The sequence below is a fragment of the Misgurnus anguillicaudatus genome, chromosome 3, assembly GCF_027580225.2.
Source record: "Misgurnus anguillicaudatus chromosome 3, ASM2758022v2, whole genome shotgun sequence".
NCBI classification, from domain to species: Eukaryota; Metazoa; Chordata; class Actinopteri; order Cypriniformes; family Cobitidae; genus Misgurnus; species Misgurnus anguillicaudatus.
The window spans coordinates 16,910,411-16,925,676 of record NC_073339.2 but is presented as its reverse complement, the minus strand read 5'-3'; the positions used below and the strand labels follow the sequence as shown (position 1 = coordinate 16,925,676).

General features: G+C 36.6%; 3 protein-coding genes across 3 annotated transcripts; 2 read left to right on the top strand and 1 right to left on the bottom strand.

Annotated features, from left to right (window-relative positions):
• Window positions 1-29: 29 nt before the first annotated feature.
• LOC129444325 (uncharacterized) lies at window positions 30-2,845 on the bottom strand. The gene is made up of 6 exons (XM_055204937.2): window positions 2,704-2,845; window positions 1,493-1,579; window positions 1,235-1,345; window positions 868-924; window positions 622-768; window positions 30-360 (listed from the first exon to the last, which is right to left on the bottom strand). Exons 2-6 carry the CDS (start codon window positions 1,577-1,579, stop codon window positions 253-255), a joined length of 510 nt encoding a protein of 169 aa, XP_055060912.1. The 5' UTR covers window positions 2,704-2,845; the 3' UTR covers window positions 30-252.
• Window positions 2,846-3,009: 164 nt separating this feature from the next.
• On the top strand, window positions 3,010-6,521 carry tmem176 (transmembrane protein 176). Its single transcript, XM_055204936.2, has 6 exons — window positions 3,010-3,143; window positions 3,336-3,446; window positions 5,549-5,605; window positions 5,837-5,971; window positions 6,064-6,180; window positions 6,316-6,521. The coding sequence occupies exons 1-6, from the start codon at window positions 3,018-3,020 to the stop codon at window positions 6,328-6,330; spliced, it is 561 nt and encodes a 186-aa protein (XP_055060911.2). The 5' UTR covers window positions 3,010-3,017; the 3' UTR covers window positions 6,331-6,521.
• Window positions 6,522-7,410: 889 nt separating this feature from the next.
• LOC129444314 (uncharacterized) lies at window positions 7,411-10,522 on the top strand. Its single transcript, XM_055204923.2, has 3 exons — window positions 7,411-7,956; window positions 8,779-8,881; window positions 9,486-10,522. The coding sequence occupies exons 1-3, from the start codon at window positions 7,762-7,764 to the stop codon at window positions 9,830-9,832; spliced, it is 645 nt and encodes a 214-aa protein (XP_055060898.2). The 5' UTR covers window positions 7,411-7,761; the 3' UTR covers window positions 9,833-10,522.
• Window positions 10,523-15,266: the final 4,744 nt, after the last annotated feature.

Below are 15,266 nucleotides of genomic sequence, written 5' to 3'. Positions count from 1 at the left end.
TCACACAAACATTTATTTTGTACAATTCATTATTTCAACAACTTGTGAGTTTATTTATGTTTATAGAATGGTTACATTATTACAGAGGTAATAGCCACTAGTGGGAAAAAAATGTAAAGCCTCTTGGTTATATAGGCTAGACAAAACAAAACAAAACCAAAAACAATACAAATGAAAATATAAAAGTGAGGTCATTTATGTTACTTTTAAACAAAGAGATGCATTGTATATAAAAGCATATAAAATGTTATATCAGTTGGTTTTCAGTCCTTGGAATGCAGAAAGTGATAAGAAACCATTAACAGCCAGAGCTACAACATCATAAAACAATAGCTGCCCAGAGATCGCTTTGTAGAAATTCTGTAAAAGGAGATTTAATAAGAGCGTGTTAATTTTCCTGCAAAAACATATCAAATTTGTCATAAATACATTCTCCAGTAAACAGTAGATTTAAACAGTGTGAGTCATAGCATGAAAAATGTGTCTTATTTTTTCTTTATTAAGAATTGGCATCTATTAGAGAGTATCCATATTAAAATAGTTAAGAGCATTAGAATTAACACTACTACATTTCAGAGGAAAGTTTAAGTTATATGTTAATAGCAAATAAATAACACTTACGTGAAATACATATTCTGGACATAAATTAAGGTCATGCTCTTGGCAAGATGAATGGTCTGGAGTGTTACTTGCAGCATAGGCATACAGAGCAAGAGCAATCAGTGCCATCCCCAGGCTAGCAATACCAGCAAAGAGACATTTTCTTAACTTAAAAGAAAAAACAGTGTTACAACTTAAATTTCAATATAATGCATTACAATTCGCATCCAATAGGAATAGTTTAACATACAAGTCATCAGAATTTACCAGTTGCCTGCTAGGAGTTCTTTCAGATGCCATACTTAATGACCCAGCAAGCAGAGACTAATAGAAAAATTAAATCACAATATATAATTTGCAAGATTTAACAATAAAGGAAGATCTTCTTTAATGTCATCTTAACTGTCATTATAGCTACTGTGCTATTCAGCAAACTATAATACTATGTTGCAAAGTCTAAAGAAAGAGAGTAGACAATAATTTCTACATTTTAAGAAAGGATGTGTTCATTTTAACACATTGTTTTGTGTCATGCTATTTAACACACGTGTTGATTTTGTGTTCAAATAAATAAAAGTGTGTTCAAACACACAGAGATGTGTCTAGTATGTGTAAGGACTTGAAATATACATACCACACAACCACCACACAGGGGGCAGAGAAACAAAAACCTCATATCAGTGATGCTGCTGTAAGTTGGCGCAGCCAAAAGAACTTGAAACAAACCAAGTAATATTGCCATTACCTAAAGAAAAGAAACACACGTTTAAGGATAAATACAAACATGCTCAACAACTCAGCAAAACGTCTAATTGAATAGTGGATATAAAGTACTGAGCAATTTATCTATTTTACCCGTTAATCGTCAAACAAATCACCCAACAAAACTTACCGCAACCACTTCAGGGTCGTAAAACTTAAACAGGCGGTGTGATTTGGGAAGGTCTGTGTTGACAGATGCTGTCTGTGTGGTTGACATCTGTTAAAGTGATTCAAGAATGGTTAAAAGGCACAGAAAAACAACATTTCAAAAAGGAAATGCTCTTTTTCAATCTGTTTGGTTCCATACAGCAGTGGTTCTTAAACGTTTCCCCCTTGTGTACGGTGCATTCCTTCGTAGCCCAACCAAAGAAAATTTATGACATAAAATATTCCAAAACTTCAAATTTGGATTAAACGAAACATATTAAATGATTCAATATAGTGCTGTTGGTTTTGAGATTTAATTATACAGAATTTATGCTAAATTCATTTATTTTATAAAATGCCATTAAACCAAGGCCCCCCTGACATCATAGGGCCCCCAGTTTGAGAACTACTGCCATACAGAACCTTTAACATCTAAAGAATTTTGCTGCACAAAAGGTTCTTTGTAGTGAAAAGGGTTAGATTAAAAAAAAGTTTTGAACAATTTTATGAACCTTTTACTAAAAGGTTTTTTGCAGGAACCTAAAACTGTTCTTTCATGGCATCATAACCATATTCCACAGCTTTATTTTTAAGATTTTCAAGGCTAATTGTAAGTCGATGTATCTGCTCCCTACGGACTATTGGAATGTTGGGGGGTAGTAGCTAGAAGGGATACAGCTACGCCCAAAATGTCGACGAATAAGCGCTGTTTTCATCTTAAATCCTACCCCCAAACCTAACCCTAAACCCAACATTTTACAGAATAGGCCATAGCTGTATCTAGCCAGAACCGGTGTTTTTCTTCCTAATCATAACCCTTAACCCAACGTCTCGCGAGATTTGTCAGTAGCTGTGTCCCCTCTAGCCAGAACAGTTGGGGGAATGCAGCTGCTGGTGAGGAGAAAAAACATCTTGTGAGAAGAGGAAGTGGGTGGAAACGATACAGAACATCGCAGCTGGATGCAATTCAGTATTACTCAATAGCAAATGAAGGTGTTTAAAAGAGCCTATGTATTTAGTTATTTATTGCATTTTTAAGCACAAATGCAACAAACATACGCACTTTATGTACAGCTATCAAGTCGCAAAAAAACACTATAAAAATAAACATTATAGTGTTTTATCGATGAATGTTACTTATAAATGTGTCCGCTCACAGCTATTGTTCGTTAAAACAAAGCACGAGAGACTTACCTCGAATGCTGTACGATTCTCAAAACTTTCCTCGCTGTGAAACTGTGCTGTTTATGAAGTGACCAAGACTCAAAGGCGCATATCGGGGGGAGGGGGCTGGACAGAGTAAAAATCTTTGCAAGCGAGTATTAAAATCTTAAGGGTGGGACCCCAACATTTTCTCTGCCAGAAAGCAATTCAAAACAAGACCTTTGAATTGAATTTGTTGCACACTTACAGAAAAACGCGAGAGTTTCTACGAAATTGCGCTCGGGTTGCGTTGCATTTGTCACCCCGAGTTTTTATAGACAGTCTAAAACAAAAATAATCTAAGGATGACTTTGACGGTGTCGAAGGACCTGTCAGTGACCACTGCTCCGTCCGACGTCGACGTCAAACTAGAGCAAATACAAAAAGCCTTGCAGGAAAACCTCATGAAAGGGGAGCCCAAAATATTCGGGGTGAGTGAACTTTTTTGTTTTAATGTACTAATCTGACGATGAATAAAAAAATCTCGCTTAAAAATCTTAATACATCTTTTGGAGTGATACAAAATAATGTTTTATGATACAGAAATCTTGTTTGTCTAACTCTCCCGTTGTTGAGAAACTGATGGTTATTGCGCAACCTCTTTCTGTTTGTCTCTAATGTAGGTCTCTCAGATAGTTTTAGGATTAATGATCATCTCCTATTCAATACCTCTCCTCCTCATTGACAGCACGCTGATCCTCAACTTTGGTGTGCCATGGTGGAGTGGCATTATGGTAATATTATAACAAAATGTTTCAGAGAAAACACTGTGAAACAAAAAGGTACAAGAGTGTATAAGGTTGTCAGTGGGGTGGTACTTTTTCAAAGGGAAAAATTGGTACCTTAAAGGAACAAGTAGGTAAGGAATTTATATCAATTAATCATTAAATGGCCCTGATATGTCACTAGACATTAAGAAATCATTTTCATTTCAAATACTTATATCACTGACAACAGTGGTATGGACAGGATATTGCCATTTAAAAAGTGGAGTTGCAGCCCTCAACTGATGTTTATGTTGTCATTTTGTGTATTGGCCCCCAGTTGTGTGATTGCAGTACCAGTTTTAGCCACAAGTTTTGTGATTGCAATACCAGTTTTGGCCACAATCATACATACTGTTCCTTTAAAAATACATATTACATATTAGGACCTTTTGAAGGAATACGCTGACGTTTTGGGACTTTGGTTTGTTCACCGTGTCCCCCAGAGTTAGATGGGTCCACACGTACCTTTTTCATCTCGGTGCGTGTCGTGGCTCTGTCTGACGCACCCACCGCTAGCCTAGCTTAGCACAAAGACTGGAAGTAAATGGCTCCAGCTAGCATACTGCTTCCAATAAGTGACAAAATAATGCCAACATTTTCCTATTTATATATTGTGATTTGTATAGTCACAGTGTGTACAAATAACAAGGTCATATGAGACACAGCCATCTTTTAACCATATACATACTGGGTTAAAAGATGGCTGTGTCTCACATGACCTTGTTATTTGTACACAATGTGACTATACAAATCACAATATATAAATAGGAAAATCTTGGCGTTATTTTGTCACTTATTGGGAGCAGTATGCTACACTGAAAAAAAAACAACTTGTAAAATTGACTTTAAAAAATCCTTACTACAATTTGTACAAACTTTTTAAAGTAAAATTTACTGCTTTTTTTTAGTACAACTTACCTACTTAAATCAAATAAAATCTACTTAATAATGCATGAAAAACATATGTTTAATAATTAAGTAAATGTATTTTAATTGTTTAGGTAAAGTCTATTAGTTTTTTTTTTAATTGAAGCATTGCTGTCCTAAAAATATTAAATAAATCATATTTACTGTTTGTTATTTTCTTTAACATAGTTCTATGGACTTGTGACATTATAAATGGCATTATAACACAAAATTCATTTTAGGACTATGTGTAGTGACTATAAAACAGTTAAATAATACAAGAAAATATCTAATATGACTTACTATTCCCACACAGTTCATTTTCTACATGAATTAATTGTGTATTTATCATCATTTTACTTAGGAAAATCTAGTTTTCAATAAATGTTAATATTATTATGTAGAAGTTATGAGAGTTAATCTAATACTACACCAAAAAGTTAGTTTTTTTTTAGTGTAGCTGGAGCTATTTACTTCCAGTCTTTGTGCTAAGCTAGGCTAGCGGTGGGGGCATTAAGGGGGTCGCACACCCGATGGCAGCTCAGCGCCGCGCCGTTCTAAAAAAATTTAACACATTGTTTTCTATGAGTATACGCACACCGGCGCCGACAGGTGCCACCTGTCCGCGGTGCCCAGCTTTGACTCAGGAAGTTGCTCAAATCCCTGTCGCGCCACAGAACGCCATAGTTTAACATTAAATAACATCATATTTGTCTCAAATCATTAACGATTGGCTGCTAACGTATATTTTGCATTTTGAAGTAGACGCTATTTGACTAAGCTTGCGCTATTTAATGTGCACTTCTGGTTTACGATACCTCGGAGTTGTCCTAGACACGACTCGACGCGGCGCTGAGCTGCGCATCCGGTGTGCGACCCCCTTTAGACAGAGTTACTGTACACACGGAGATGATAAAGGTATATGTACTTATCTAGCTCTGGGGGATACGGTGAATGGGCTAAAGCACCAAAAAGTTGCCGTGTTCCTTTAAAAAAAAGCTACTGTCACAGTGACAACTAAGTAACTTTCTTTCTGAGAGCTGTGATTTTTGAAGTAGCACCGGATTAATGACCAGTTTTTTTTTTTTATCAAAATTGGTCATAGAAATTTTGTTAGTGCAAAAGATATGTGTTATCACTAATTTATTGCTCTTTCCGAACAGTTTGTCATCTCAGGTGCAATTGCAATAGCAGTGGAAAAGCATCCCAGGATACAGACAGTGAGTTGGAATATTCAACAGACTGTTTGAAAATCTAGATATTAGCATATGTGGTTTTTTATATAATATAATTGTTTTGTTTTATCATTGATTTTTTTTACATGCATAAAAATATTTGCAATCAGCATAATTTCTAATCAGTCTTTACCAACAAAAATAAATGTGGACACCTGCTAACCTTTTAATTTTACTTGCATCACAAAATATAATAAAAGTGTATCCTCTCTTTAGCTCAATGCTTGCTTGGCTGTCTCTGTTGTGGCCATAATCGTGTCAGTCATTGCTCTTTTCCTGTACTACGCTGACATTGCATACAATCCGCCAACAATGTGTCTTGACGATTGTAACCACAAGTTTTATGTCACTGTACGTAAACCACAACATTTATAAAAATTATTTACAGTAAACGTTTTAGAGTAAAACATAAAGTGACCAATAAGAGCTCTTTCTTTAAACAGAATTTCAGCCATAGTGTGAAGGTCATGCTAACCATTGTCCTTATGGCCGAGACAGGAATGGCATCTGCTTTCACAGCTATTCTGTATCAACAGAGAAAGAAATTTGTGGGTTATGCGGTAAGATTAAAAGTTAATTTAATCCTTTTCAATAATTGTCGTTGACCAGATCATTGTTGACTGAGCTGATAACATGAAATTAATCTCTCTCTCTCTCTCTCTCTCTCTCTCTCTCTCTCTCTCTCTCTCTCTCAGACTGTGGTTGAATGACATCCTGGTTAATCCCAAAGAATGACTGAAATCAAATAAAGGCATACTTCATTTAAAATTATCGTACTTACTAATACACTGTATAGTTCATTAGTTAAATGCATTGCAATATTTTTTAAGTGTTTTCAGTGTAATCCATTTCAACTTATTTTAAAGAATGTTTTTATTAAAGTTACATTTTACACTCAAAATTATGTTGCCTGCGCATCATTTCATATTGCCAGGAAAATGAAAACTGGTAAAGTTTGTCTCATATGATGCCTGGTATCATAACAGTATTAACGTGTTGCATGTGATTACCACAAGTTGACAATGTGTAAACATAAAAACTAACATAACTGTTCCGGTTAGTTTTACAAGTTTGCCTGCTTTGCAAAATACATAACAAGGCTTAAATGCAATCTGTTACTTGTCTCATTAAAGGCATAGTTCACCCAAAAATGAAAATTCTGTCATAATTTACTTGTCTCGTGTTGTTACAAACCTGTATAAATTTCTGTGTTCTGATGAACACAAAGGATGATATTTTGAGGAATGTTTGTAACCAAACTGATCATGAGCACTATTCACTTCCATAGTAGGAAAAAAGAATACAGTGGAAGTAAATGCCTTTACTTATTTTTCAGCCCAGATCCATCGCGCCCCCCAGTGGATATCTGCCGTAATACAAGTGCATTACTATATTGTAATGGAAAATAATGTTTTTTTATTATTCTTTTCAAAATGTATAGATAACAGAAATGACAAATTATAACAATAACAACAAGAGTATCAAAAACAAAAAATAAAAAATAGAACAATCAGGGGGAGGTATAAGTTAAATGTGTTATTCATAAATAGAAGTATAAGACCTGAAAAAAAGGAAAGGAATTACATACAGATATAGTTTTTAAAGCTTTTTTTGTTCTCAGACATTCTGATGGCGAGTAAGGTATTTAGAAAATAATGTTGTAGCGTTCGGTTCATCGATGATGTTCGTTAGAGGTGCCACTAGATGGCAGTGTAATAATAAAAACGTAAACAAAAACTGAGTGAAGTGAAAAAGGCGTGAACTACGATTGTCTTCATGCTATATAAACGCAGACCCGAGGTTCATAAGTTTCTCGATTGTACATTTAGGTTTGAATAATATGAATCAAGTAACAAATGTAACCCTCACGTCTATGCCATTAAAATGCCATCATCGGTAGGCGGCAACGTTGCTGCGCCTTCCAGGGAACAGGAAGCAGGCGTTTTTGCGGGAAAAGATACATGTTCTAGGTGTGCTCATATAAACCATCACAGATCCTTAACCAGATACGCTTTATTTAGCATTTAATGTTTAAGTAATTGGGCATTTATTTTATTTTAGAAGTCGTTCGCGAAGAACAATTTGCGCATCAGTTTAATACTCGGGTGGAGTTAAGGGTGTAAAAGCAGGCTCTTTCAACAATGGGACGGTTTCTATATGTTACTCTTGTACTTTCAGTTTCATATCAGCTTATATTACCTTGTTACTCATTGGATTGGGACAGCCAGTCTAGTGCCCTTAATAATGTACGCTCCATTGTTACAAGTTTGTCCGAGGAAGCCCACAGTTGCCTCGTCTCTATGGTCGGTGAAAAGGTAGTAGATTCGTCCTTAAAGGTGAGCTCATTTCAAGCACACAGCCTCAAAAAGTTGCACGAACAGATTTAGGTTGGATAGGGAAAGCTTAATTTGTTTGCAAATGTCACTTTTATATTTTATTATATTGAATGCTGTAATTTGGGGTTTAAAAGGGACATATCGTGAAATTATGACTTTTTTCATGTTTAAGTGTTAAGTGATATAATTGGGGCCCCCAGTGCTTATCTGTAAGCATGCGGAAAACTAGGTTATTGAAATTTTGCTCCCATTGTGATGTCAAAAGGGGATCTTATTATAATAATTCCACCCCCAAATCGGCACTATCCAACCACAGCACTGCCATTTAGTGTAGAGAGAGAAAGAGAAAAAAATTGACCAATTTCAACAAACCACCATCATTGTGATCAGTGTTTGCATTTCATCAGCTCATTTGCATTTTAATAGGACACACCCAAAACGGCACATTTTGCTCACAACTACAAAGTGGCAACTTTAACATGTTATAATAAATTATTAAATTATTATTATGTATGTACTTTGTGGACACAAAAGATTTATTGGACATTATCTTAAAAAATCTTGTGAAATGTCCTCTTTAAAAGACACTTAATATGAAGTTATATGGCATTGTGCTGCTTTACATCTGATTCAATATTTTGTGCTCTATATCATTGGCCTAATATAATGTGACTTCAATGATACAATAATTCAATAAAGTTCATACATTTATCAGCTATTCCCATACTATTACTACTGATTTTTGTGTGCTTTACTGTAAATATATTTATATTTTTATACTAGACACTGTATGTTTATATGTGCTTATATTCATTGCATCAGTCTGCACGTAATGGCGTAAAGTTGGTGTCAGAAGCGACGGCAGCGGCTCTCAACGTGGTCATCCGATACCTTACTGAAATCTTGGAGGCAGCGGGAATTAACGGTAATTTACAAAAATCTACTCATTTATCTGATGTCAATCAAACAACCTAGCTGATATTTATTACTGTCACATACTGGAGTTAAAACATTAACCTTTTTGACTTTTAAAGGGATAGTTCACCCAAAAATGAAAAATCTGTCACCATTTACTCACCCTCAAGTTGTTACAAACCTGTACAAATTTCTTTGTTTTGCCAAACACAAAGGAAGATATGTGTAAGCAAGCAGAAAACAGGAGCACCATTGACTTCCATAATAGGAAAGAAAAATGCTATGGAAGTCAATGGTGCTCAAAACGGTTTAGGTACAAACATTGCTCAAAATATCTTCCTTTGTGTTCAAAGACATGTATACAGGTTTTGTATTGACGGTGAGTAAAGATGACAGAATTATCATTTTTGGGTGAACTATCCCTTTAAGCCCCCTATTGCCTATCTGAAAGGTCCCATTCACAATTTTACCAAATACAAATTTCTACAGCTTGGAATAATGACAAATTGTTATACCAAACACTAAGAAATTTCATACGTTTTAGTTTGTTGAAGCCATATAGTGGACCAAGTTAAACCAAGGCTTATGCATCATTTCTCTGTGTGTCTGTACAGCCAAACTACCCTTCAATCAAGTTACTGCAGAAGGAGTGATTTTTGTTGCTCAATGGGCCTTGCTGGCTCTGATTGCCTACTGGATATTATCCCTCATCCTGCGGCTGGTGGTCGGAGCTGTGAGACAGGCACTGTGGCTATTGAAGGTCATCTTTACAGTTGCCATGTTCTGGTTGATACTCAGCGACTCCAGTGCCTCCGCAGAAACCACAGCACTGAGATTAGCAGGCCTGGTGTGTGTTTGTGTCCTGTTAGGTGTGGGTGGATCATCGGTACAGCGAGATAAGCACCTCGAGGACAAAATCAAGGTATTGGAGAGACGGCTGAGAGATATGGAAAGAAACTGAGTGGAATAAGGAAGAAACTTGCACCCGGTCCTGAAATAACTCTTTTGCTTTTTGCAGCACAGTTGTTAATTTTGAGGATGTCATTTTGTAAATGAATAATGACTTTGAACTGTATAAATAGAAGCTCAAGCATGATTCATTTATAAACGTCACTGTAAAAAAAATATTTTGCACTTTAAGTTCAATCAACTTGGATCTACATGTCATTTTGACTGTGTATTGCTGTAACTTATAAAATAAAGTTGACATAACTATAGCAAATTCAACTTGATTTAATAAGTTACAGCAACGCATCACTTGTCAAGATAGTTGAAATGACTAATAATTACCAGTTGATTAAACGTTCAAATTTAAGTGGAACATTTTTTTTTACAATGTTGGTGTTTCGATATTTGTATGTGTTGGTTACAAGAATATGGATTAGTTTGTAGGTACTGGGTCAGGTTACAGGTTATTCAGAGACATCAAGTGCTCATATTGCATTCAAACAATCATGTTTATGTTGCTTATTTTGCTACATTATTCAGGGATGGAGTAACATTGCAAAATGTGTTACTTAAAAATGCAGCTTTCCTATGCATGTGTGGTATCTTAAAATGTATTTTCTACCGTTGCAGGATTATTGATATCTGAATTAATACTCTAATGTTTCTAGTAATGTGCCATAATAAAATACATATGTAAATCTGATGAGTCTGCGGTGACTTCTAAAGTCGCTAAGGTAAAATAAAACATACATTTCACAGCATAAGGGAAACATTACAAAATGTATGTACACATTAAAGTTTACATGAATCAGTCTAACTTACTTTTTATTGTCATTCTTCCTATTACAGTCTTAAGTGTACCAAAATGAACTGAAAATGGTTAGTAGTACATTCCATAACTTTTTGGCGTGCGCCCCCTCTGTGTGGGGTGCATCTTTTGGACGACAAAATCTCAAATTTAGAACTTAGACAGGACATTGAATGATGCAGTGTGGTGCTGGCTTTGTTTGTCTGATGTTTAATGATACAGTATTTATAATAAATTCATGTATTTTATGAAGTTGATCCCGCCCTCCAGTTTGAGAACCACTGCCATGGTTGAACATATCAGAAGGAAAATAATAACAGCACCTCCCATTTTAGCTGAACAGCCTATCATTTTTTTGCACCTCTTTATAGGTTTTGCCCTCTCCAATCAACTTTTTAATCAAAGTACGCTGTTCTTCTGAACAATGTCTTGAACGACCCATTTTCCTCAGCTTTCAAATGCATGTTCAACAAGTGTTGGCTTCATTCTTAAATAGGGGCCACCTGATTCACACCTGTTTCTTCACAAAATTGATGACCTCAGTGATTGAATGCCACACTGCTATTTTTTTGAACACACCCCTTTCAACTAATTCAACTAATTGCCCAATTGCACAGCCTTAAGAGCGTGCATATCATGAATGCTGGGTCTCATTTGTTTTCTGAGAATCTACTGAACCTACTGGTAACTTGTTTGCCACGTAGCAATAAAAAAAATATACTAAAAACCTTGATTATTCTGGTTAGTCACATTGTACTGCTATTATTTTGAACAAGACTGTATATATATATATATATATAGCCTATATTAGTATTATTATTATATATATATTATTGCAGGTATTATTATTATTATAAGACTAGACTGTATTAGGGATAGCCTAGAAAGTTAGTCTAGTGCAAACGTTGGCAAACCTAGAGGCCTTTTTGTCTTATAATGGAGCCAGCAAGAAAGAGGAGAACTTCTCCTGTCTGGGAGCATTTTGAATTGGTTGCTTATAACAAGGTTTGTATGCATTTAGATAGTTTATGGTCATAATATCACATAATCCTCACCATATGACTGTATAATGACAATGTGTATTATCTGCATATAAAGGTGAAATGTTTGCTGTGCCACAAAGAGCTGACTTACAGCAACAACACCTCCTCCATGCTTAGGCATTATCGTGCAATGCATGAGGATGCGCAACCTGCTGCAAACAGACCAGACACTAGTCAAAGTAATATTTAATCTTTATTTCATTATTTTAATCATGGGTCAGGCTCCTACAATACACCAGTATTGTACTGTGTTATAGATTACAGAAAGAAAATGGTGGATGAGGCTTTGGTCAACATGTTCATCAAAGACTCCCAACCCTTTTCTGTTGTGGATGACGTGGGGTTTAGAGAGCTTGTGCATGTGCTGGATCCATCCTATGTTCTTCCAACAAGAAAGGTACTGTATGTGAATAGAGTAAAGTAGTTTATTGTTATACAGTCATAATGAATAGTAACAATTCATATTTTTGTTCTCAGGCTTTGAAGTCCATGGTTGATAGCAGGTATGAGGAGGCTAAGGAGAAGGCCAAAGAGAAATTGGACAATGTTGTTGCTGTTAGCCTTACGTCCGACATGTGGACATCGATAAACATGGAGGCTTACCTGGCTGTGACATGTCATTTCATTGATGCCAATGACCAGCTTGGGACAATCTTGCTTGGGGTGCAACTTTTCCCAAACACCCATACAGCAGAGAACTTGGCTTTTGCTCATACTATGGTCATGGAGGAGTGGGGCATAAAGGACAAGGTGAGGTGCCTTGTCACGGATGCTGCTGCCAATATGATTGCCTGCGTCAGGGCATTAAATATTAGGCATGCCATATGCATTGCACATGCATTAAATTTAATTGTCAGAAAGTCTTTCGACGATGTACCAGACTTAAATCAGCTTCGCACCAAATGTAGGAAGCTTGTTACCTACTTCAGGACCATCACAACAGGCAAAGAAAGACTGGCCCAAGTGCAGGTGCAGATGGGGAGACCAACTCTAAAAATGATTATTGAGGTGGACACCCGTTGGAACAGCACATACAGCATGCTGGAAAGGATGTACGACCTGAGAGAGCCAGTGGGGGCAGCTTTGGCCTCTTTAAGGACAGATTTAAGCCCTCCTTCTTCATTGGAATATGACACCATAAAAGATGCTCTTGAAATACGGGCCCCATTCCACAAGGCCACAGTAGAGCTTTCTGCAGAGAAAATAGTGTCAGCATCAAAGGTTATTCCCCTACTGAAGATGCTAAACCACACCATTTTAACAAAATCAGAGGGCTTAACATCAAATATGGCGAGGCAGCTGGCTGACAACCTTGTCCGTCGCATCAGAGAGCAAGCATTGCAAATGGAATCAATAAGTGTGATGACAATGCCTACATTGCTGGACCCTAGGTTCAAAAAACTAGGCTTCCTAAGTCCAGGGAAGCTACAAGATGCCATCACAAGACTAAAGTCAGAATGTGTGAATGTGATAAGAAATGCTGATACCCCACCCCCAGCTCAGCTGCCTGCCTCACAAACTGGGCAATCTACAACCTGTGGCAAGTAGTCTTTGTATTATGTGAATGTTCACACTTGTAATGACATGTAATCTGAACCATTGAGAAGTGAGCTTTTTTTCCTTTTTATAATTATAGGTGACCTTTGGCATCTGCTGGACACAACAGTGGATAACAGCAGACGGAGCTCCAGTGTGACCGCAGATGCAACAATTGAAGTCGATCGTTATTTGTCAGAGACAAATCTGGCAAGGACAGAGGATCCATTGGGATATTGGAACAAACAGAAGCTCCAATATCCCAATTTATATAAGCTGGCACTGACCTTCCTGTGTTGTCCAGCATCATCGGTGCCCTGTGAAAGGGTGTTTTCTAAGGCTGGAGAGGTGGTTTCTAAAAAGAGAAACCGCCTCAATCCAAATACTGTGAAAAAACTTTTGTTTTTAAATAAAAACCAGTAAACACTTTTCCATGTTGCATTTTGCTTTTCCACACTTCCAGTCCCATAAGCACTGCACTATTGCACCCCCAGTTCCATAAGCACTATATTATTGCACTTCCAGTCCTATAAGCAGTCCACTATTGCATTCCCAGTCAGCACTGCAGTAACAATAATTTCTTTACACTCATTTGAGGCATTCACTGTTATCACTAACCCAAATAACTACTGAATAGTTGAACACAAAGTTGTGTGTGTGTGTGTGTGTGTGTTTTGTGTACATAGGTTAACACAAGCAGAGTAAAATATTTTATTTAATACACAGGCAATTGGAAAAAGTCCACACCATGACAATTTGTTTGCTCAGGATGAATAGATTTGTGTGTGATACATTGCTTTCCACAGCAGGTGTCACTAGAGAGCACACTGTTTTATGAGGCTTCGGGTAAATGAACCTTTTGGCGAACCAATGGGCTGGAAAGCCTCAGTGGTTCAGGAAGCCTCATTTGGCCATCACTAGCTCGTACCAAGCATGTGGTGAGATCGTAACAAGGGCGTGGTGAGCTTGAACCTGCTTACGTCACGAGTCATTTTTTGGACCCAACATCCAATAGGAAAATTCAACTGCAGTAGCCACCGTTCAACCTGAAGAGGGCAGCAATCAGCCGTTTTTACACCATATATTGCAGTATTGAAACACTTTATATCCAGATGTCAAAAAACTTACTAAAATCAATGAACAGCACTAATAAAGCATCATTTTTACAGATCATTAATTTAAAAAAGTTGGTTTAGGGTTTAGTTACTCTTTAAGCAACAGCTGGGAATGAAACGGCTACGGCGACCGGAAGTATGCTGTGACTAGTGATGGTCGTTTTCGAAGCACTGATTCATGAGGCATCGAATCATTTACAAATCTTCTGTTTTGAATCAGTGGTTCGGAGCTGGTTTCAAACTGGCCCAAGTCACGTGATTTTAGCAAACGAGGCTTCATTACGTCATAACTGTTTCGAAACGTTTCGAAAATCTGATGGTTCACCACCAGGGGGAGTTGATCACATGACCAGTGTCTAATATGTTTCGGTGAACTCGGGTCAGTTTTATTATAAAAGTTCATAAAACATTTATCCTTCTGACTAATTACACTGCCATTTTGTCTATTTATTGTTTATAGACAGATTTAATGACAAAAATGTGCATAATTAAAAGGGTAGTTAGTTTTAATGATTTGTTTGCCCTAAATAAAACTAAAAACACATAATACACTTTTAACTATGTCTTAATTAAGTTAAATAATTTTAACATATTTTAATAAAAATATTGCTATTGTTTGTAAAAAAAAAGTGTAAAATGTTTGGCCATATCTGCTTTACACTATTTTGACCAGCAGGGGTCGCCAGCGTGTGTGGTGTTTCGAACTGCTTCGAAAAACTGAACCAATTTTCGAAGCAATTGGTTCAATTGATTCGAAGCTTCGAAAAGCTTCGTTTCTCCCATCACTAGCTGTGACACCGCTGTAGCCAAGAACGTAAAAATCACTAAGCAACCGTAAACAGGACAGCGCAACGCGGTATTAATTCATTTATTGAGAAACACAAAAATGTCATTTAAAAAAAGCAAGAGAAGGGTTTGTTTTGGCATTAAATGACAATCTTTTGT